This window comes from Nelusetta ayraudi, unplaced genomic scaffold (genome assembly GCF_046127955.1).
Source record: "Nelusetta ayraudi isolate G7.1 ecotype Tasmania unplaced genomic scaffold, CSIRO-AGI_Nayr_v1 ptg000004l, whole genome shotgun sequence".
Lineage (NCBI taxonomy): Eukaryota > Metazoa > Chordata > Actinopteri > Tetraodontiformes > Monacanthidae > Nelusetta > Nelusetta ayraudi.
The window spans coordinates 9,408,545-9,432,254 of NW_027466054.1; the positions used below are offsets into that span (position 1 = coordinate 9,408,545).

Here is a 23,710-nt window from a genome sequence, read left to right on the forward strand (position 1 = left end):
AATGGCCATAGGTGCATTGACACAGACATTGACACAGGTGAGCAGGTGCAAGAACTTTGTCACCTTAGGCTTCAAAGATACAGAATAAGGAAAAAAAAAAAAAAAAAGCTGATAAGGTTGAGGTGCCCTGACTTTTAGTCTCCATGGAGCAAATTTTATTCATAAATCAGCATGACAGCATTTTTTGCTCCCAGCGTAAAAAAAAAAAAATGACCATGATCCTCACAACCACAGCATGAAATATTTTCTTTATAAAGGTTTGCAGAGTGGCTTCAATGCAAAAAGTCAAAACAAACAGCGGACGGCAGAATAATCATCACACACCCACGTGAGGATTCTTGCTCCGTGTTGCGCTTAAGCAAAAGTCGCTGTGATTTACTGAAGGACAAACAAAAGCCGCGTGCGTGCGCGTGTGTGTTTACCAGACAGAGGTGTCCAGCTCGTTGCTGGAGGGCTGGCGGTAATCCAGCTGTGCAAACAGGGGGAAGAGGACCTGCACGCCTCCGATGGAGTGAATGCCACTCTGGACTGAGTGAGTCACCACGGCCTTCACGTCCTGCAGACAACAAAACACAAGTGGCTGCATTCAGTGCTACAAAAAAAAACATTTGCATGAAGGCTACTGGAGTGAGTGCTGTGTCACAAGTGGAGTATGGACGGTCATCAACAATAAAGTGGATTTAATTAAATAAATCAATAAAAAAAGTTAATAAAAACTTTTTGCACTGTGGTGCAACCTGTCTGAGTCAAAGATACAACCTGTTCTGTACAGTCAGTTAAACAATAAAGTGACATTACATTTCGAAAAATCTTCCTGTCATGCAGCAAGTTTTTATTGTTATTTGTTGCGAGTACAAAGAAATACTAAAAGCTGCTCCCAGAAGGGTCGAAGCCTTTGGGGCAGAAGCTGAAGAAAGATTGCTGTTGTCTAAAAAAATAAATAAATGTGATGTTGTACAGTTTAGGGAACATATTTAAAATGTATCCAAAGTATCGATAAGTTTGCATTTTTTTTAAATATCAACACTGAGCACCCTTATATCTGAAGTAACCGCTGCATCAGGAGTGTAAACATTTTCTGAAGACTCTGGAGTTCAACATCCCAACAACAAGGTTTTTATACACGCAAGATGCAGAATATGAAACGAGACTTCTCACAGCTGATTTATGTTCTAGTAAATCAGCTGTTTTCTGTGTTGTTGCTCGTTACCAGGCAACAGAAGTTTGGCATAACTACCCCCCAACCCCTTTTCCCTATAGTACGGCAGAGAAAATATAGGTCATATGTTCATCCATATTTCAGGCTGAGCGAGCGTGCGGGGAGCATGTTTGTGTAGGAGCAAGGACCTCAGCTCGCAAAGAAAACAAAGGATTCTCTTTGACCGGGGGGGCATGAGAGAAAACTCAATTAGCACTCGAGAAGTTTGTCGACGCGGCAACGTCAGCGTGATGTTTGGGCGAGTACATGGGAAGCATCGGCAACCTCCTCTCAAGGGGGAGAGATGCCCGAGTGCTTAAAACACTTCCAAATGGAAACTCAGTCCCCACAAAAGACTGATTTCTGATGCCTTGATTAGAGCAGCAGGATGTCGTTGTTGTTGGGTTTTTTTTTTTTTTTTTTTGGGGGGGGGGGGGGGGTTTCAAGCAGCTGCAGCAGGTGGGCAACCTCAGTGGCTGACATCTCAGATCTAACGCTACTCAAATCAAACCGCACTTATATCACACCCCAGCTGGGCCGCAGATGATGGGACGGAGAAGGTAGGGAGGGGGCTCTGCAAACACAACGTGTGAGAAAAGACGAGGGCGAACGAGTTGTAAATAAATGATGCCAATATTACCCCAATCTCATTGCGGTAAGGCATCTTGAGAAAGAGGTGGACCCGGGAAATATTTTTTTTAAACTTGCGGGAGCTTGCGTCCGACGCTGTGCAAGCAGAGAGTTGCGTTTGGGGGCAAATATTACCTGCAGCATGAGCGCGTGAGGCGAATGGACAAAAATGGAGGCGTTGTCCTTGGGGGAGGACTCGAGGCAGAGCTGGGCGTCAGTGGCGCGGGGGTTGTACGTGAAGGCGATGCTGGAGGACAGTTTGCCGTCGTACAGTAAGGTCTTGTGGTGCTCCGCGAACAGCAAGTCGCTCTCCGCCTTGTACTTGAAGGTTCCCTGAGGGAGGGGGGAAGAAAGCGGAGACTTGAAGAGCAGAGCAAGGAGGAACACACGGGTGTGAATAGCAAAACAGACAACATGAGGTGGAAGAAGGAGCAGCTTGGATGGAGACAAGATGCACCTTGAACATGGAAATGCTTGTTGGAGCATCTTCTGCGATGAAACTCTCAGCACTGATCTCAGCGTTGATCAGTTCATTATAATAACTGTTAACATCTTTTTTTTTCTTAAAGGGTAAATTAAAAAAAAATCCACTTTTTTCCTTGCACAGCCAGGCTGTGTCAGGTGCTGGCAGGCCGCAGGAGGGGCAGATAAAGCTGGAAAAACTTGAGTAAGGGACAGATCTAGAGAGTATATATAGTATCTATTTTTCTACAAAAAGCTATGTTTCTACGTAAAGATATTGACTAATGTCATACTGTTCCACAGAGGTATTTACTATTACCATATTGGGTCATGCCTGGAGGCACATCATTTACTATCATGTTGTCACGTTGTTGATCTTTTGTATATTTCGGAACCTGATGTACAGGGATGATAGAAATGTTGTTTGTTCTGTTTTTAATCTTATTGATTTCTGTGTTTTGTTACATATTTGTGGCATGAAAAAGCATTTCCAATTACGGGTCATGTGACCATCAAGCATTTAAGCAACTCTGTGAATGCTCACTTGTCAATGTGAACCTGATGATGCAGTATGCGAAACGCGTTGTTCACAGAGAATCAACATTAAGTAAATGCAGACCTGTCAGTTTGTGGAGGATTCGTTTTTTTCAAGTCTATCTTTTTTTTTTTTTTTCCTTGTTTGTTTGTTTTTTTTCTCTCTTCCAACCTGGTATCCCGGACCCAGCTGATAGATGGCCAGGATCTGAGCAGCGCTGAGAGCCTCTCCGAACAGGTAAACTGCCCCCATCTGGCCGCAGAAGACACGGTTGGCGTCGGCCGTCTCGGACGATCCCAGGAAACACTTGTCAAATGTCTGCAGACGGGAAGATTGTGATGAAGGTCGGATTTGAGGGGAGGGGAAAGTAAACCAGATATAAAAATCAAGCGAGGGGCCAGCACAAGGAGGCAAGACGGAGGCATGGATGGAGGAAGAACAAAACAAAATGAGTTCGACAAAAACAGGGAACGAAGGCATAACGGCGTTCCAAATAGCTTCACACACATTTCGGATAATGTTTCATCTTCCTGTTGTCATGGTTACTAAGGCATAAACACAAGTGCAATGGGAGATGAGGCCACGTCTCAATTAATAAACCTCTCAATGATTAATACAATGCTGTAGAGGCATTTCATTTCAAACATTTGATTCAAGACTCTCATATTGTAGCATTACGGAGGGCATTTGTCAAGACAGTCACTGACTTCATATGTTGGTGTGTGTGTGTGTGTGTGTGTGTGTGTGTGTGTGTGTGTGTGTTTCCAATCCATGCTAAAGCAATTAACTGGATGCTCGCAGCCGCCTTGTTCCCTGAATGCAAAGACTGAGATTAGCAGTATCTCCCAACAAGGAGGTCATGTGAGCTCAGCTCAGTTTCTGGTTCACACTCTCACTTCAATACCTGCAGCTCAAACACTTGACCAAATGCCAGGCCAGAGAAGGAAGTATACAGTAAAATGGTGCTGCTGTGATTTTATAATATAACTGCGATAGACAAATGCACTGCGAATGTATAAAGCAAACAGATTTTGATGATAGGTCAGGTATTAAATTTTTATTTTTTTTTATAGCAAAAAGGCCAAAATAGGAACATTGCTGGACCCAAGTGGAGCTCAAAAAGGCCTCTGGCACCTTTTAAAGGTTATTCGCGACATCAAACGGCTGATTCACAGAACTTTTTTTAGCACGCACACACAAACACTTTCTAAAAAAGTGAAGCAAGCAAAGCAAGCAAACGAAGAGATGGACTTCTTCCTATTTCTGGTAAGTTCAAAAACAAGCAGGTAGAAACTTGGACCATTATTAGAAGACGTCAGTGAATTGAATTTTGCCTCATATTGGACAGTCGGAATGTCAAGGAACAACATGAAACAGCAAGAGGATTGATTTCTAATACAAAGGTGGTGAAACTTGGCTTTGGAACAGTGTTTTTAACCTGGCCTGTCGGCAAAAACAAAGCAAAGAGAAGTTGCTTACATCACTGGTGCTGACGAACCAGGCGATGTCTCCGAAGGAAGCCAGCTCCCCGTTCACAAAGCAGCTAATCTCACTGTTTTTCCAGCGGTTGTAGACGTGAACGAGGGTCACCATGTACCACTGAAAGAAGAATATCGCAAGTATACAAATATTTATATTGTCAAGTGAACACATCGCTGAATCTTTAGAGTACACTCTCTTTAGCTGGTGAAAATATTCTAGGGTTGTGTTGCTGTTAATAGCAGATTATTGCAGTTCCCTATAAAGCCGATACAAACATCCACGGGCAGTGGGCTTGATGGAGTTTATGGGGACATGCTTTCCTGCTGATGAGAGGGGAGGAGGATGTGCTAAAAGTGATGCTGTGATACAGCAGAGGCCTTTTGTGTGGTACGCTGCGGTGCAGTGCGGTGCAGTGCAGTGCCCGGAAGGGACGAAGTGTATTGGATAATCCTTCTTTCCCATTGCCCTGAATCCTCCTCCATCTAGTTTCCCTCCTCCCCCAGAGACAGGTAAGTTGTGACAGTTCGGCTTTGTAGAGCGAGCATGTGTGCACGCATGTGATTGATTATGGATGTTGCCAAGATGAGGCTGCTGTGATCTCGCAGAGGAGACTCATCCAGGATCTTTTCTTCATGTGCGCAGGAATATTTCCCTTTACCCGGGTTACCCAACCGGTTCACGCTTCCTTTCGTACCTTCTGCGGTTTGAAGTCGTACTTCACACAGTGCTGGAAACCTTTTCCCTTGGATTTTAATGAGGTCACTATCAAGCAGCCGCCCACGAAGTGCGCAGAGTAACCGAGGCCCTTGCTGGTACGGAAGCTGGGAGGAAACGAGGAGGAAAACACAAACAACACGCTCAGTGTGCACGCAGACTGCTTTCCCAGACAACATTATTATTTTTAGCCTGCCAGGGAAGTTGATTAAAAGGGGGTACAGTGCATATTTCTAACGGTTCCAAAGTGATTCCGGAACTCCTCTTCTCCTGGCATGGGCCCCATCGTGTGATTTAGTGATTTAATCTCTTTTCAGAGGACCACGGTGAAGGAGGCTGAGGGGCTTTATTGCAAATTCTCAGCAGCCAGCAGCAGCTTGCAGGGCATCTCGCTAGGCTGTCATTTTCAGGGGCTCACAGGAGGATCCCTGCTGTACAATCTAGATTACTTCCAAAAACCAAAGCATCCAAGGAGGGTTTTTTTTCCAATTTTTTAAGATGAAAATCATTCACAGTCAAGGTCTGTTTTTCTCACATTTAATTCCACCCCAAACTTCCTTACCATCTATTCACACACTATAAATGCACATTTCAGCCAAAGTGTTTTTTTACCCACCAGTACAGGTAAGGCTTGTCTTTGTCTACGTTGATGTTGTTGAGAGGATCCATGCGGAGCCACGTGTGGAAAGTAAAGCCATTCTGGTAGGGCCATTTTGCTACTGGAGGCATTGCAATTGCCTGTAGAGGAAGACACGACACAACATGACAGCAACATTAAGGAGAGGTTGCAAAAGCTCTTCACTTACATGTTCCTTGGTGTAAAATCTCACGTGATTGTCGGGTTACTACTGCTTATTTGTGTGTATACTCAGTATAACAGTTCTTGCTACCTTCACACTCTCCTCATGTTTAAAATGCTAGATGGACACAATAATCTGGTCCTGGATTCTAAAGGCAGTTGTGCAGTTGCACAACGTTCTGTTCAGCCCCTTTTTTATTTTTGCTTTAATATTTGGTTGCAAAAGTTGCTGCTCATACACTGAAGCAGCAGGCCAACAGCATCTTCCATAATAAACAGCAGTCAGCACAACATTTATGTGTAAACACACTTAAATCTTTTTTTTATTATTATTATTTTTTAGTGCTGTGTTGCAATGAGTGGTGGTGGTGGTGGTGAGGTACTCACAGCTGCATTTTTCCCTGGGAAGCTGAAAAAGGAGTCTGGGCCAGTCCGGTGAGCCATGGATTTCAGAACCGACAAAAGCTTCACGGCGTGACGAGGCTTTGGAGAGAACACACACACACACACACACACACACACACACACACACACACACACAAGAGGTTTTTGGTACCTGAGGGTGGTGATGCCCACTGACAGTGACGTATTCATAAGGGTTCAGGCGACGATGTTTTCGTCCAAAGATGCAGCCACAAATAACTAAAAGGCGGCGCAGTTTCTGTTGTTTTTGTTCTAAATTTAACGCTCAGACTTATCAGACTCTGACATTCGGCGGGTTTGGCTGAGCAGCTGGCTGAGAACTCTTGCTTCATTCTCTTTGCAAATTTACTGATTGTTGAGTTTTTCAACCTGGGCAGTGCTAAGCCACAATTTTGACCGATCAAGGAAAAGTTTGATTGTAGATTGCTTATAGAGGTTCTTTGCCATCAGGCACAGTTTATGCTTCTGCATTCAATCGATTTCCTATTTCCCACTCATTCACAAAAATGTCCTGGAGAGAGAGAGAGAGTGGAGCAATGGCAGAGGAGGTGTTTTTTTAAAGAGGAAAAAGCAGGCTGAGGTAAAATTTAGAAGCATAAAAACAACCTGCCCTATTTCCTTGACAACTGGATTAGAGTCGATGATCAATAGGTATCGCCGCCTGCCTTCCACCTTTAATCTTTCTTCCTTTTGTGTGCCGCCGCTTCTGCCCAAATGCGGTAAACTGCATCGCACATCATCTCCGTGCTTGTTCTCCTCTGCACAGGTGCTGCTCGCGCCGTCCCCAGAATCAATAATGCACGGCGGCCCCTGGATCGGAAACCGCTGCGGAGTCGTAGTCTGGACTCGCACCATTTTTCTTGTCTGGGCGATGTGATCGCAGCCCCGCAGGGCAGCGCCCCGCGAAGTGTCGCTAATGCATTCCCCTTCCCAGACGACCGAGACAGATGGACTGCGCCGTGATTGTGACTCACCCAGTGGCCTTTCTCCCCTTGCAGCTTGCTGAAGAAAAGCTTCAGCTCTTTGACTGTGATGCTGTAGCTGGCGAGCACGCCCAACATGTCCACCAGCAGGTCTGCAAGTTTGGCACGCACACAGACACAGAGACATACAAGATAAAGAAGCACAGTGTGAATAAATAATGTACAGTTAGAATAATGAAAGCAAACAAAAGAGAATGGCGACGTGGTGGAAGAGTTGCTGAAGTTGGCAACAAAAAATGTATAACATTAGAACATTTAGCGTTTCCATCCTTGAGTTTCAGTACCTTCATACTGATCAAACTGCGATAATGATTGTCATAATAAATCAGTCAACATTTATTTATGCAGCCAAATGCATGGTGGGACCAGAGTGGTTTATATCCACGTCAAGGCACAAAACTAAAAAACAAGAATTGAAAGGGAAAACACCATATGATCTGAGGAAATGGACAGAAAAGCAAGATTTAAACGTCACTCTTACTAGGTTTTGAAAGCTAGAGAATTATTGAGTTTAGTTTTTTTTTTTTTGCACTGAATGTGAATCAGAGTGCACAACAAGGTCACATCGAGCATCTGGCAGAAGCCAAACATCTCTGTCAAGTTCGCAAAACACTTGAAAGTGGGGTGAGCGAGTTTATGGAGACGGAGGGACTTAAAATAGAGCGGATGCTCTTGCAGCTTCAGCCCGCGCGCAGCATCTTTCATTAGCCATCACGGTCTAAAGATATGGGTCAGTCTGACAGATCTGAGGCTAGCGCGCATCTACATCACCCTCGGTTTGATTCTGCAGGGGGAAAAAACCTAAGGATGAGTGGCAGCCACACAGCAGATCTCTTTTTTCTATTTAAGTGCTTAGCTGAGCTCTTCGCTGCTGACATAATTACTGATTATGCAGGGAGGAAGAAGGCAGGCGTCCAGTAAAATCTACAGCTTGACATTTGCAACGGAAATAATGATGGGACTGTTTAAGCCTCGGGATTCAAATGGGTCTCAAACATGGAGTATTTGAATCTGAAAACGATGTCACAAAAATTAAAGTGCAACGCCGGTGATCCCGCATGACTTTTAAAGGGGTAAAAAAATATATATATTTATATATTGGAGGCAAAGAGTGAACGGAGTATCAGCACGGCCTTTTGCACAGCCAACACTTTTTGCTGCCTAGTAACTACCGGGTGACATCAGCCACGCTTGGCTGCACAAACCCTCCAGGCCAGCAGTGTTCCGGCAGGCAAAAGTTCACCGAGTCGAACGGGGCAGAATTAATTCGTACTAATGCGCAGATGAGCATCAGACGAGACTGTGAGATGCAAGGGAGACCGTGTTGCATCGCACGCCAGCGCCGACCACAGATGGACGAAACCGAGAGTTGACGCCGCGTGTGGAGGGGAAACTTACGGGTTTTTCTCTTTAGTTCAAGGGGAAAAAAGCCAAGTACTAATTAACTTGGAAATGAGACTTGTGAAAACCAAGGTGTCAACTGTCAACGCTGACTGGGTAGACTTTTATTTTTGTTATTGCCACCAGCTGCCTGGTCATCTCACCTTGCAACAAGATTGATCACATCAAAGTGCAATGAAAAAAAAGCATTGTGTCCCTTTAGACCAGGCATGGGCAATCTACGGCTCGGGGGCCATATGCGGCCGGTTAAGCTTTTTAATCCGCCCCCCCAAACTTGGAGAAATGATATCAATAGCAAGTAAGTCATAAAAAAAAAAGCTGCATTTCATCCATTTTTCAGTGTTTTAAAAGCCATTTCAATAAAGAGCTAAATACCATCGAGCTTTAAAGACACAGATTTTGTTGTAACTTTGTTGTTCATTTTCCATTGACATTAAAGCACATGATTTCTAAATATCCCATGATATATTTTGTCCTCCTATGAGGTGGGTCACCAAATTACTCCATCCATCTGCTCCTGCTCCGGCCCCTCTGTCACATTTTAGAACCCAATGTGGCCCCACCTGTCAAAAAGCTGGCCCACCCCTGCTTTGGACAGACCAATGAGATTTGATTTCAGGCGGTTGCAGCCGTCGGTACCTGCGATCATGCTGTCGGTGGTGGATATGCGCTGGAGCACCAGGTGGATGAGGCCCACGTCGGTGCACGCCTGCAGGTTGCGCACGCTCTTCTTCAGGATGGCCGTGAAGATGCTCCACACCTCCGCCTGGCAGGTGGCCTCGCACTTGTCCAGCAGCTCCACCATGCACTCGATGCTCTCGGGCTCCTGGATGATGAAGTTCATCTCCAGGTCGAAATGTCCGCCGACCAGCTGAGAAGCACAGAGGAGACGTTTTTAATACGGAATTGGAGAAAGGTGAAATTGCAACAGATTTCTCTTTTGACGCGAGCGCGGGAGCAACAAAGGCTTCACGTCACGCACGAGGCCCGCCGCCGAGCAGATGGCTGATAATGCTTCAGGAGATGCACTGAGGCAAATGGCCTAAAGGTCAGAGAACCGTCAGTCTGCCGGTGTGAGCGTAGCTTAGAGACATGCTGATAAACCACGGAGAGAAATAGACGCGCTGCATCAGAGCGACGCACAAAAGAGCTCCTGACACGCAGGAGCAGAGACAAGAGCGTTTCGAGGTCTTTTGCTACGGTGAAGGGCGCTGAAGTACTGACACAGCCTGGCAGACCATTAGCACTCACATGTGGCAAACAAAAGAACGCCTGCTGACACAAAGCTCATCAAAAAAAAAGCTATTAATGCTTTTTTGGGAATTAATAAAATTGATTTTGTTTTTTTTAATCAAAATATAACTAACAGGATTAGTGGCTGTGTATCAGCCAAAGCATGTACTGTAGTCTGGAGCGCTGCACTTGACTTAAAGCGCAGGAGTGATGTCTTTTGTGTGAGGGAACAATCTGCTGGAGCCATCAGTGTCAAAATTTGTCTTTTCGTAAGAGCTGTGGTGACGTTTTTATTACTGGGCAGTGCCTAATAAAAAAGATAAGGAAAAAATAACAACGCCGACGTCAAATTAATATCATGAGGACGGCTGTGATATTTGGAGGAGGGTCTCGCCACAAGACAAATGAATAAATGATTGCTGTGGAGATGATATGATTTGATGCACTGAGCCAAAACTGTCCCATTAACATGTGTGTGGGTGTGGAGGTAGGTAGCGGTGACAACAACCTATTGCCCCACCCTTCACCTCCTTGATGTCAGAACCTACTTCACCTTTGTTCACCTCACAATCATACAGTAGGTCTATTTTCTTTCCTATCCCACACACAGATAACCAGTTGTTCAGATAGGCCAAACAATAAATGAAAAGAAAGTAGCGATTAGATGCACCGAGTCATTTCAGAGCCACATTTGACAATTTTAGTGTCTATTATGAAAGCCCTGCCAAGTGTAACAATACTATCAAATAAAATAAAAAGCAGCAAGTGTGCCAGACTTTCCTGTGACAGTCAATCACGTCCAAAAGATTTACACTGATGATCTGGTCTTGCTGCTGCTTTGCATCCTTCAAAAGGAACTTGAAGTGAATTGAAATGTTGCCCAGTTTGTTCTGGTCGGATCTCTTGAGGAACCCTGAATTTGCAGTAAACTGCTATGTTTTTAAAGACAGATGGAGCAATTTGCACAGCAATTTATTTGCCTTTCGACTTGACCAACACCGCATAAGCAAGCCATCTGCAAGACCACACCATCTAACTTCAGTCACAACTCATCAATAGGTACCACACCTCTCTCTCTACATACTACTCTACATACTGAGTCGGTGGGCAGCTGCTTGTGATTGAACCCAGGGCTCCTGCTAATGGGCGCTAGGTGCCACTGTGGCGGAATAAAGGCTGATTTATGAGCCTGACACTGAGTGTGAGTCACCAATCCATCAGAGTCAGTTGACGGAAAGGACAGGGGACAAATATGAGGATAAAGAAAGAGTGCCACATCACAGTGACACACAGCTCGCTCATGTGCACGAGGACTGGGAATGATTGGAAAGCAAATCTGCTGCTTCAGAATTAGCAAAACTGTTTTACATTATTTGACGCTCTCAGTTAGAGTGCAGAAATCAAGCAGCTCCGCTTCACACTTTACTATTTCTGTCATTTGTGGGCCTCCAGATTTTGACTCACGCTCAGATGTTGACAGCTGGCTGACAGTCAGAAGCAGTGATGATTTTAAATGCTCCCATGTTTTACACATTTTGAGCTCTCTGTTTTTCATGCTGGGGCACACGTCAGTTAGAAAACCAATTAACGATTCTGCAATATATTTTTTGATAGTAACTGTTTTTTGTATTTTTAATTTCCTTCCCTACTTTGATAAAACCTTTGCCGTCACATCTAATGATGTTCTTTCATATTTCCATCATGGGATTGATAATGGAAAACTGTAAGATGAATAAAACCCTAACACGACTTTCTCCCTTATTTTGGTCATCATGCAGCACCTTATCTTGAGTCCTGTCTACTAATATTTTGGCAGTGGCAATGCGGTACTTTTTATGTTTACAGTGAACACAACACATTATAATGGGATCCAAATAACCTCCCCATCATAACCCCTGATGTATATTAAAAGCTATTATTTCCTGCAGATGAGTGAGTGCGTGCATGGGTGTGCATGTTTAATGACTCCGACGACGCATGTCAAAGGCGTTCACAACTTTTCCGTTCCTCAAATTGTGTTTGCGTCGCTCTATTTTGGTGGCAGGTGTGAGAGGCTGCCAGCTCCGGCCGAGGCGCCGGTCAGATGGAGCTCCACGGCCGAGGCTGCCGTGAAGACACCAGATCCCTGGCTGCGTAACCCGGCCTGGCTGCTCTCCCTCGAGGCTTGCCTGAATTAATCATGGCTGAGCGCCCCAGCAGCCACTGGGCCATAACACAAAGCACAAACAGGCTCCTATGGTCTCCGTGGACGGCAACCGCCAAGGATGGCGAGGTTAAGAGGTAAAGCCACAGTCAGAATGTATGTGTTTGAGTCACGGAAGCCGAGGGGTTCAGGCAAATCTGCTGGCTTTGCTGATAAAAGTGTGATCAGAAATTCAGTGACAACAATGACCATGCTTGACAACAGGTGCATTTTTACAATGAGTAGTAAAATGAACTTGGAGATACAATTTAACCAGACCAATGTCTATGTATATATAATGGTTATGCACATTTTTAGATTGAATTTTGTAGTCAGAATTTCCAAATTTCCCAAAATGGATTATTAAAGAGTTGCTCGATTATTACATTTTAACATGTAATGTAACATGTACACACATCAGTCAACCAATAGATGCACCCCTGCAGTCCCTTTACAACACACACACACACACACACACACACACACACACACACACACACACACACACACACACACACACACACACACACACACACACACACACACGTTAAGGGCAAGGTTTCACTCAATTATGCAACCTTGTGAGATTCCAACATAGTGACACAAAAAGCACAAAATAACGCTTTATCGCAGCTGCAAAACAAACAAGGACCAATGGACACAAAGCGCAAGAAAAAAAAAAGACTATTCAATTCGTAACATGCAGCATTGTGATACTGTGAATGAGGGGGACGCGCCAAATGAAGTCCATTTTCTTCCAAAGAATAAGAAATTACCCAGCCAGAAGTAACAGGAGAAGCAGTGACGCTGCCGAGCCACTGCTTCAGGGTGGTGGGAGCTTTCATCTATTGTGTACACTTTTGCGTGTCCACTTCTCTCGAGCTCCTTTTTAATAGAACTGCAGTTTATTTTGTGAGTGAAATCATTTCAACGTGGAGTAATTTGCCTCCGGGGGACAACGGCAGATATGAACAACAAAAAAGTGGGACAGTTGGCTGCTTGTTTTCATGTTCCATTTATCGATGTTATCTAACAGTAATAAGCATCGCTAAGCTGTCACAGAAAAGATAAAGGTCCACTCTTCACTCTTTTAACTTGCTCCACTTTTCAGAAAATGCAGGCTCAGACACACATTTATAGAACTTGGCCCTCTGTGATGTCACAAAGGGTGCCAATTCCTCCTCTGCTGTTTCAGGAAGAGCTATAAAACAAAAATACTAGAAGCTTTGAAGGCATAGTAGTGACACTCTGAAGTTCATTCCATCGGCCAATTACACGTCAGCAGGAAATGGAAGTCTGCCAAGCTCCAAAGTAAACAAACAGACTTAATGGAGTAGCAGAGTGTGAAGAATATGGGTCAAGCCCACATAATATTGGTCATTATGATACGATATTGCTGGAGAGCTTAGAATATTTTTATTCCTTTTTACAATCCAAAAGCACATAAAATTCCAAGGGCGGCATGTAAAGTCAAATGAAGTGCAATGTAGCAGGCCACCTTTAGATTTCCAAAGCAAGTCTGCTTTGCATTTATATGGTGACGATTTTTCCATTAATTCCAATTTTATTATTTATTTATTTTCAGTGTTTTTTCCCAACATCCCAGCGAGTAATTGCACCCTCCCACTCCCGAACGTGAATGACTGAGTGAGCCACTCCACATTTGAAAAGGCAGTGCTGGAAGGTGAAGTGGTGAGAAATGATGCATGCAGTGACCATGGAACACTGGAGTGCAGTGGCTACATCCAACTTACGCGTTTCACATTCACGCACCTGCCACTTCATTAAGTAGCGGCTTGCACCCTGGCGTTATCAAATCAGCACCGCACGGTGAATTTGGACTCTCACAAGTTTAGAACTCCGCACTACTTTTTGGCACCGTCAACACACACTGACTTCAGAATGGCTGTTGTCCTGAGGAATCATCCAGATGCATGAACGATTGGGCTCCTCTCGTATAACCCGCAAACTGTGTCCATTGTGCTGGCCTACAAACGTATTTAAAACAATGTGAAGCAGTCAAGTGTAACCTCACATTTTATATCTCACATCTCTGCAAAGCATAATTTATCGCAGAGTTGATGCATAGATATATCACATTCTAAAGAGTGTATAATTATACAGTGTAAACAATTATCTTTTAGGGAGACAATAACAGAAAAAAAGACTTTTGATGATAATCAAAATTGTATTTAATTTAATTAATCATCAGAAAGACTCTGACTTTGGATGTGCTGACGTATTAATGGCAAATTCATTTACATTAATATTCAAAATGTTGCGGTGCTGGGCGCTTTAAAGTCTTATCAGGGCCACAAAAGTGACAGCGAACCGTTGCAGAAGGATTTTAATAGCTGCATTTCTAAGAATATCTTCAAAGGGGCAACCTGCAAAGCCTTTCTTCTAAACAAAGACTGGCGGGCATTTTTTTTTTTTTTTTTTTTTTACACTGCATTAAGTGTGTTAATGCCTTGGCAGTATTCTGATAATCACATCGCTCCCTTTGTTTGCCTGAGAGCACAAGTTTGGCTGCATTATTATGCAGAAACAGCAGATAACATATGGAGATAGTTGGCCTGCGCCACCCCATGCTGATTCGGATTAAAACTGTTTCTTCTACGCAAATGAACATCATTTATCTTGTACTGTGCCATGAGCATGGTGCAGTGGGGGGGCTCGATGGGGGGTTGGTATAAAAAAAGAGAAAAGGAAAACTTCATAATTAGGATTTACTGTGATTTTTTTTTTTTATGCAACGTCAATGAAGATTATTTGGATTATGTCAAAAATGTCAATCTTCCCTGCCATTAAACTCCTTTCCTCTAGTCCACTCAGTTGAATGAGGGTCAGTAGATTGACTTGAAAAGCAACCTCGCTCCAAAACCAAACTAAGAGTCCAGTCGTGATCTTATTTTCTTGTAAAGAGAAGAAAAAGGGAGCCAAATATAGTCCCTAAAGGTCGGATTTAACGTTTTGTTTTTTTTAGTAATTATCATCCAGTGCTAAAGAAGCTCAGTGCGTTAACAATACAATCTTCACAGAAAGTCTTTTTCAGTCCCGTTGATTTTTTTTCCTTTTTCCTTAACCAAATACTCAAGTAAAGTTTCCACTGTCCAACATTAAGCAAATAAAGTTGCCTTGTAGCGTTAAATAAAGAAAGGGGTGTCTCTGAAATGTGCAGTGTTTATCTTCCAGCGTTGCACAGTGGCTGCTACTGTCAACACAACGAAAATGCTGGTCAGGAAATGGTCCTCATTAGGCAGCGGGGCTTTAGGCAAATCCTTGAGACTTTCACAGCTCCACTGGCAGACTCAGGTCGTCCGCTTCTCAAATGAGATGCTCAAACTTAATTGTTGCGCTGGAATGAGATTGATTGACCTCATGGCTTCCCCTCTGAAAAATCTTTATGTGGTCTCTGTCTGGAATAAAATAAAAGCATTAACCAGAGCCGTGTTGAAGAATGAATGTTCTCTGTTAATGCGCAGAGACAGCCAGGATGCAGATATCAGAGGGGATGTTTTGTCCACGATTATGTGGGGGAGAGGGTAAACAAACTCGCTGTATGACAAAGCAGAAAGACCCACTATTTGTTCAATGTTTGCCTTCAAAGCAGTCATGGGCATGTGTATTAAGAGGACTGCCTTGTGGTAACAGTCACTCTCTCTCTTATGCTGGCCATCGTCATTGCACTTTTTTTAAGAAAGGGAAGATGTTATTGATGTATGTTCTGTGCATGTGTCATTTTCACATCTACCTTGGAAGCAATGACTTTTTAAACAAGGAAAAATTTGCAACATGTACTAAGAATTAATGCAAATCATGAGATTAAAATAGAAAAGTCAATGTGACTCGATGACAAACTGGGTCACTCTTTGGCCTTTTCCGAAGGAAGGCAAAATCTCGCTCTGCAACCACTCAAACTTTTGTCCATATATTCAATAAATCACATCACTCCATCGCTGAAGGAGATGAGATGCTCTGTTAGAATGAAGGCAGGTTACAAAGTTAACCCTGAATAGGGTCAAGGACGCTGCAATACGCGTCTCACAACACAATTGTTTTCAGTTTCCTGTGGTTTGAATTTGTTGTTTCCTCTGGACAGAGGAAACTATTGTAAAAGCTACTGGATATTAGCACCAGATGTAAATTAGGCGAAGGAATGAGTCATTCTGCAAAAAAACAGTGAGACATTATTTTAGTGTATCTGTCTATCAACTGTACAAAAAAACACTTTGATGTATTTGGTTTAAATCTGTTTTTCAGGTCATATTGGATATACTGGTTGTTGCGTGAAAAAAAGAAAACAAACCCTCAACAATGTTTTTCGCCATTGCCTTTGACATCCCGAAACTTTCTGTGAAACCTTGATGACTTTTGCATGATTCAAATGTCAATCCAATAACCCCGCTGCCATTGCCGTGCGAACGCACACAAGCCTTTAACATTTACCTCCAGTGGCTTGTAGCCAGGCGCCGCCTGCCTTCTGTTGCCCAAAATGTACCATGACATTAGCTAATGTCTCCACAGCTTACGGGTTACTGCGTCTGCGCTTTGACATCGAGAACAGCACGAGTCCTGCGTTTATGTCTTCCCGGGAGCACTACAATGGCCCCTCTTTGAATACTGAAGCAAACTGGCTGAAATCCCTCAAAATGGACTCCTTTGTTACTCCCAATATTCATTTAGACTCTGCACACCTCCCCTTCATTCCACAGTATTTTCATGTTATCTTACTCGTGAGGAACAACCTGTTAACCTTGAGACTCAATCAATCAAACTAGATAGTTGAATGTATGTGTAAAAAAGGTTTTTGCTATATTACGTATTAAAACGTGTCCAGATATCAAATTTGAAAAAATAGATATTATTTTGTATTTTCTCCAACCAGATAAGCCTTCTGAAATAATCAATGTCACAAAACAAGTGGATTGCACACGGAAGCCTCGCAAGTCGGAGGAACTTAACTTTAAATGACATTAAGTGCCAGACAACATTGTTTAGTCCAACCTCTATGGACGGACAGTTCTTTAGGAATAGGAGATTCAAAGGCCCAGCAGAGAGCACTGTGATGTCAATTAAAAGGTTATATTGTGTTTACCTTTGAGAAGTGTGCCTCGCTAGAGCAGACCAGAGATAAACACCTTCAGGGTGCTTTCAGAGGAGCATTTATTTGCTTTAGTTTAAATATTCACACCATTGTACTGCATCCAGCAGGAACCTGTCCAGAAGGAGCAGGAGTACTATCAACATTTCATTACACCGACGACAGTGAAGGGAAGATAGCACTCCAGGGGGGCTAATATTCCATCCTGTTCAGCCAGAGTCTTTGCTCCGCTCTGCCACCACTGGTCTCACACAGCAAGTTTCTCAGTTGTCTTGGTGAGTATTGCTAGTATTAACATAGAGAGGCAGAATGTATAGGGCTAAAAAAAAAATGTGAAGTTGACAGTTTGGCAGCACTTTTTCTAAAAAGTATTATTCTTATTCATTTTAACAATTTTAAAGACCTCTTGCTATTTGACCAATCCTGCCCCCAGTTTCCTCCAACATACCCAGACGTCATCTGTGGTGCGCTGGTACTGTTTATACAAAAAACAGAGTCACGTAGGCCAACTAGGCAGACATGTGAAAGCCCTGAAAGGTCCTGTCACTGCAAACAATTTCAGGGGCTTAAGACTGACCGTAACTGGCCAAACATTGTCTTTTGCTATGCCCATGGAAAACCAAGTAGAAATCAACCACGAGAAACAAATTGTCTCAGCCACGAGATCCAAAACTGGGTGAACGAAAAAGAATCTTTGACCAGGGACATTGAAATACCATGCGGGACTATTTTTATACTACTACAAAGCAGCACAAAGCAGCAGCTTCACAAATACCTGAAGATCTGTGCTGCCTTGCACCCTGCAGTCTCCTGGGCGCCTCATCTTACTGAAAACTGTTGAAAGCTGGGGGCCATGTTCTTGTTTGTCAGCAGACAGCAGGAGTTAAGAAATGATAGGTACATTATCTGATCCGCCGGGGGGCTGAATAATGGTACACGGGTGCTGCTGGGGAGATGCGACGCTTTCCTCGAGAGAAAGGCAGAAAACAGTCACCCCACCGTTACAATCGGTTTGTTGCAACCACTTACAGCAGCATGCAGCCTTGATTAGACCTGCTCGGTCACCCTCAATGCAGCCATTGCGTTGACATTTTGAGAATTGTCAATAGGATACCACAGCCAAAACCATGCGGTCTTGGGGAACCATTGGGGAATGCTTTGTTTAGACAAATAATAAGGTCAACCACAGACACAAGCATTGCTGCTGAAGTAGAAATTTAAAAAAAAACATTTAAATCACATGGTCATTAGGAACGGCCCTCAAGGTCTTCAATCTGCTTTGGGCAAGAGTGGCGAGAGATAAGAGAAGTGTTACCGCAGAATTGGGGCTGATGCGACAGATAACTGGTTGGCGCAGATAGTATTTCAGTCATGTGTCAGATTAGAGGGCTCTTTGTTATCGCCAGAGAGGGCAAAGCAGGCCTGCAGAGAGGACAAGGATCGCCCTCGCGCCCCAACAGCTTACGGTATTGTGGGCGGTTGAAGGCAAAGATTGTGCGAATGCCGCATTCCTCCCTGCATCACGTACACGCCGGCAGGGACCGACAATCACGACGGTCTTGGCCGGAACAACATTGTGATTACGGTGTTTATTGATGTGAAAGGAAGCACATCACGGTGAATTCTTACCTACCTACCCACTGCCTCCACCATGTATCCAGAGAGGCTGTGTAAATATATTTATAATGAAACCATTAAATGGTTTTCCAAATTGCAAAAAGATACAACTAGCTAAAGCAGCTCACAAGGTCGACAATTAATCTGAGTGGGGCAAGTTTAATATGGTCGGAGGTATAAAAAAAAAAAAAAGCACCACTGCGGATGTACTAAAATTACATTGGGGATAATAATTAACCTAACTTGTGGAAAAAATGACAGAGGCCACTTCTCGGTTATAACATCGTAGGAAACTGTGGCCTACATAGGAGACTGCCAAACGTAAACCGATCACGAGATGAGATTTTTATCAGTTGAAATTTTTAATACCTGGTGAATAATAGATAAGGAGAAATCCGTGCCCCCTGCCTGTGCTTCGCGCGGGAAAGGTTGCGAGAGAACTATTTTAAGCGGCACAAAGATGACAGAGTTTAGAACAATTAATTCCACCCATGACAGCCAATCTCAGAGGAGGATCCTCTCCGTCAACATCGGTGCGATCAAATGGTACACAGGCAACAACACGCCAGAAACCCAGTCAAAGACTGACACCTTCAAATAGAGATAAGTTTAAATTAAGAACCAGTAATGTATTCACTCTTTCTGGAGACGCCCTTGAAGGGAACCCAGTACCGCATTTAACGTAAACTTTTGCATTCCGAAAACATAACACTTTTTATTGCGATGCAAAAGAGAAGTAAACTGACTCACATTCATTTTCGGAGTGTGTTCAACCAAAATGATGAACAACATAAAATAGTGCAGTGTGATTCATTAGAATGCAAAGTCAGAGAGTGGATGTTGGTCTGCAAGGATTTATTAATTTGTACTTGCATTAAATATATGCAAGGCAAATGATGTAGACGGCCTTGTTACGAACCTAACTCACGTCCACGGCTCGGCTTCCTGGAAACACTTATTACTACCTTCACCATCATACTTCACATCTGTCACAAAGTAAACTACAAAAACAAAGCTATGTGATGCAGCAACACATCTGACCTTCTGTTGCCCTGCACCACATGACCTTGCATTCAGGTGAAGCCAAAGTTCCAGTCCACACACCCGGAAATGTACCCTGTTCTAACGCACACAACTCATGTGCATGGAAGTCAGCTTAGTTCAGAATAGCACAGAGTCCTGAAGACTCCATGCTTCACTTCCTCAAAGACGCAAAAGTGAACATTAGCATCAGTTTAGCCTCACATTAGCATGTAAACCTTGACTTTTAGTTCTTGGAGAATGTCACTGTTGAATGACATGAGAATGCTTTTTATGCCAAATAACTCTGCTTTAGTGTTGACTTTGACTTACAAAAAAACATTATAAATCATTCCCAGTAATGTCTGTCACAGACAAAGCAATCACAAACACGTGGTATTGCTGCTCCCTGCAAATTTCATCATGTCATAGCCCGCCCCCCAGCACACACACCACCCCCAAAAAACGCATTGCCACTTCCTGCTGAACTGTTGTTCACATAGCTTGCTCACAGCGCAGGAGCTCGCTCAAACTAACCGCATACCTCTCAAAGTGAACACGACTGGTAGATGAAGTCAAACATTTACTAAGGCCGTTTTTCTCACCAGCTTCTCTCAAGGGTTGGCAGACTGAACTAGGGCAAAAATCCAGGTGACCGTTGGACCTCAGGTTTGCAAGGAAACCGCATATCCACAGTAGCTTATTTGGCTGTGATATATTCAGTTTGGTACACAAGTGCTATTTGGGGTGCAAATTCTACTGCTCTCCGCCATTAACTTGGTGTTTTAGCTCAAAGAAGTTTTGTTATATTTATTGCCAAGTCAAACAACTAAAATAAGCATAGACATTAGTAAAGGACCACAGTTGTCACTGGCATTGCTAATCCTTTATGATTATTATCACTGGTGTGTCAATTCAGTCTGGAGTGTAAAAATAAAAACTGGCCTTATTTCCAATACATTTAAAACACAATCTTCATTAAAACAAAGGGTGTTTTCTCTTATTCTGGCAAAAAACCCTTGAACTTACAATGCGTTAGTTTTATTGTTCATATACGCCCACACAAGCCTGACAAGTGTCCTAAACGAACATGACAACACCATTGTATGTGGACAAAGACACAAAAGACATGTCAGCTCCAAACACGACAAGTTAATAAGTCATTTTGCTAGTTTGTGATAGGTTTGCTTTGTAATTTGAACACGTTGGCTGTAGATGGCCCATCAAGCATGCGGCCATAACGCCGTTAAATTTACACGTTTGTGTTCTGACGGTGAAGACAACTGACCAGTGTCATATTGAGATTTTCAAGGATTCTCTTGAGGCAATTGTGCAGGCTTTTAGGAAAAACAGTGAGAATGAAGAAATATGCAAATGAGACACCAGTGATTTAGCAGAAGACTCCGGCCTATCTGAGAACAATTAATCATGATATCACCCAAGCAGAGGGAGATCAGAAAATGTGAAGGGCAGAAGAGACGGCGTGCGGGGCAGAAGGTGAAAGGAAATAAATGGTGCCATTTCTCAAGTCGGCAAAGTGAACGTGGCAGCAGCTCGAGATCGAGTCAGAAGCCAGGCACTACAGAGGCACTATTTTTTTGAGATGAGATTAAGAAAAAAAGATGATGGAAGAAGCAGGACTGAAGAATTCTGCTTTGTGATCTTTTTATCCAACACTTGGTTCTAATAATATCAATCACATGCTAAAAATAAATAAAGATGTTAATCAATCAAGACAAAGGAATCCACAACCATTAAACAAATATCATAAACTATCAATAATTATAGTTTACCATGTTGAAATTTTCCCTCAGAGATGGAAGTTCTGGGTACTATGAAGCACCGCAGCCCCATGAGGACAAGAAGCGGTGTCTCTACTCCAGTGCCGCTTGTCTACGCTGTGGGGGTTGGGGACCGAGTAGATTTTGACACTACAAACATGGAGGATGAGCTTCAATTTTCCCCAAAAAATGCCTCCATTGTGTTGCCACAGTGACAAAGCAGTTCTGCAGGTTTCACCTTCACCTCTCCTCCCTTCCTTCCTCCTCCCGCCCTCCCTCCCGCCTGCCCAACCCGTAACGCTACACTTCCGCTTTGGCGGCAGTTTCATTCATTGCTGAGCGTGACCTAAAACGTCATGTCACAACTGCTGCTAACTGAGGGCTAGAGGTGCTGTGCTGGCAGACAAAGCAGCGCAGGACTTTAAGTTTGCCAACAGGTAGTGGACTCATGAGACCCCACAGACGCTCTGCCTGTCCTGGATCTGTCACTGAAAGAAGCAGCCAGCAAAATCATTTGTGACATGACGATTCCTGTCACACCGCTCATCATAGTCACTCCATCCTGCGAACAGTTAATAATCAGCACTGTGTGAAGAAGACCATGAGGGACAAATAGTCTGTACTCAGCATTAAAGTAGTTTCAAACTCCACAGTAAATACCACATATGGCCAAGAGAGACAATCGGGGGCCATAATCTTACTGTACTTGTGTACTTTAAACTAACACGAGTAAGCATTTCATTCAACTTGTGAAAACGCCATGAGTAGCGTAGTTTGCATCTACAACTGTGTCCAATGGGTGTAAGGACACAATGAAATCATAGCTGATTTAACACGCTCCACTTTCTGCTTGCAACGACTTAAAGAAAAAGAATCATCAACGCCTCTGAGTGCAGATGAGGAGTGATGTCAGACTTTAAACAAACGCTGCCACTGTCACTGTGTCAACGTCGGTAAAGCGCCGCGACAGTGCTGCCGTCTGAAAGGCCTATTCTAAGCGGCCGTAATCAGCTTACCAGGTTGAGCACCGTCTCCACAATGTCTCGGTTGGAAACTTCCCCAACTTCCACCAGGCCGGCGAGCACGGCGAATTTCATCCTTATCCCCCTGATGGGTACTCCGGGGTTGAGCGCCATGGGGCCTGATCTTCCGTCCTTCTCATCACCTGGCTGCGCGGCGCCCGCGCCCGCTCCGGTCTCCTGGCTAGCCATTGCTAAGGCAGGAAGGACGGGGACAGGTGGCGTTCACAGGTGAGGCACCTGTTCCACGACGGTGTCAGAGCGGCTGGTGTCGGAGGAGGAGGGAGGGAAGGAGAGGGGAAAGAAGAGAGAGAGAGAAGGCTCTATCTCCCCCGCAGCGGAGTTGTTGACGGTCCACAGACGCACACGCCGAGCGTATTCCTCCCCATTCAAATCATTTTGAAGCGGGCGAGCCCCCAAAGTGGGCAGCGAGGCGGAATTTTGTTAGCCGTTGACACCGCGATACGGGAAATGTCACCGCTCCACTTCACTGTCCCTCCGTAACTTGATAGCGGGCGAATGGATTAAAAAAAAAAAACACACAACGTGAGCCGTCTGTGCTTGCAGCAAACGAGGGGGAAATTGTGAGACAGCGCTCGCCCTCCGCCTGCTCCTGGTCTGTCCTCCGGGTCGGTCCAACGGCAACAGGGGGATACGGCGACTTTTCTATCTCGGCGCAGCACTGGAAGTTGCTGCTATTGAGTCCAGACACTTGACAGGTAGCGCGCTCGGCACAAGCCGAAAAACTCACAGACCGGAGGGGGGCAGGTCCGCCAGTCGCGTCGAAGGAGAGAGGTCCACTCAGCCGCAGCCGGCAAACTCAGCGGACTTGCCTAAATGTCAACCGCGACCCAGCTATGCTGCATTCTCTTCCTGATATACCCCAGTAGCTTCAGCTCGCCAGCGCCATGACAGTGTAGCCCTTGAGTGAGTAGCGCATGCGCAGTGGGGGAGCTGAGTGCACTCGGCGCGGCGGGCAGGTGAGCGGCTCAGGTGGCTCCCCGGCGCCGGACACCGAGAACAGCTAACAAAGCGCTGCGCCTCTTCGCTGGGATTCGGTTGCAGCAACTAACGCTTAATACAAGTGGGGTGTTTTTTTTTCTCTCTATGTCATTGATTTGTATGCG

The 23,710-nt window shown here is 44.3% G+C and overlaps 1 protein-coding gene across 6 annotated transcripts in view; it reads right to left on the reverse strand.

The window, feature by feature from the left end:
- lrba (LPS-responsive vesicle trafficking, beach and anchor containing) overlaps window positions 1-23,505 on the reverse strand; it is a 170,236-nt gene extending 146,731 nt beyond the window's left edge. For all 6 annotated transcript variants that reach the window (XM_076033131.1, XM_076033123.1, XM_076033097.1 and 3 more), the window contains exons 1-10: window positions 22,581-23,505; window positions 9,267-9,498; window positions 7,218-7,318; window positions 6,208-6,303; window positions 5,638-5,759; window positions 5,002-5,128; window positions 4,305-4,424; window positions 2,997-3,143; window positions 1,964-2,161; window positions 423-556 (exon numbers count right to left, since the gene is read on the reverse strand). In XM_076033131.1, coding sequence (XP_075889246.1) covers window positions 423-556; window positions 1,964-2,161; window positions 2,997-3,143; window positions 4,305-4,424; window positions 5,002-5,128; window positions 5,638-5,759; window positions 6,208-6,303; window positions 7,218-7,318; window positions 9,267-9,498; window positions 22,581-22,775 — 1,472 coding nt within the window. In that variant the 5' untranslated portion in view covers window positions 22,776-23,505. The remainder of the gene's footprint in view (window positions 1-422; window positions 557-1,963; window positions 2,162-2,996; window positions 3,144-4,304; window positions 4,425-5,001; window positions 5,129-5,637; window positions 5,760-6,207; window positions 6,304-7,217; window positions 7,319-9,266; window positions 9,499-22,580) is intronic.
- Between the last annotated feature and the right edge of the window lie 205 nt (window positions 23,506-23,710).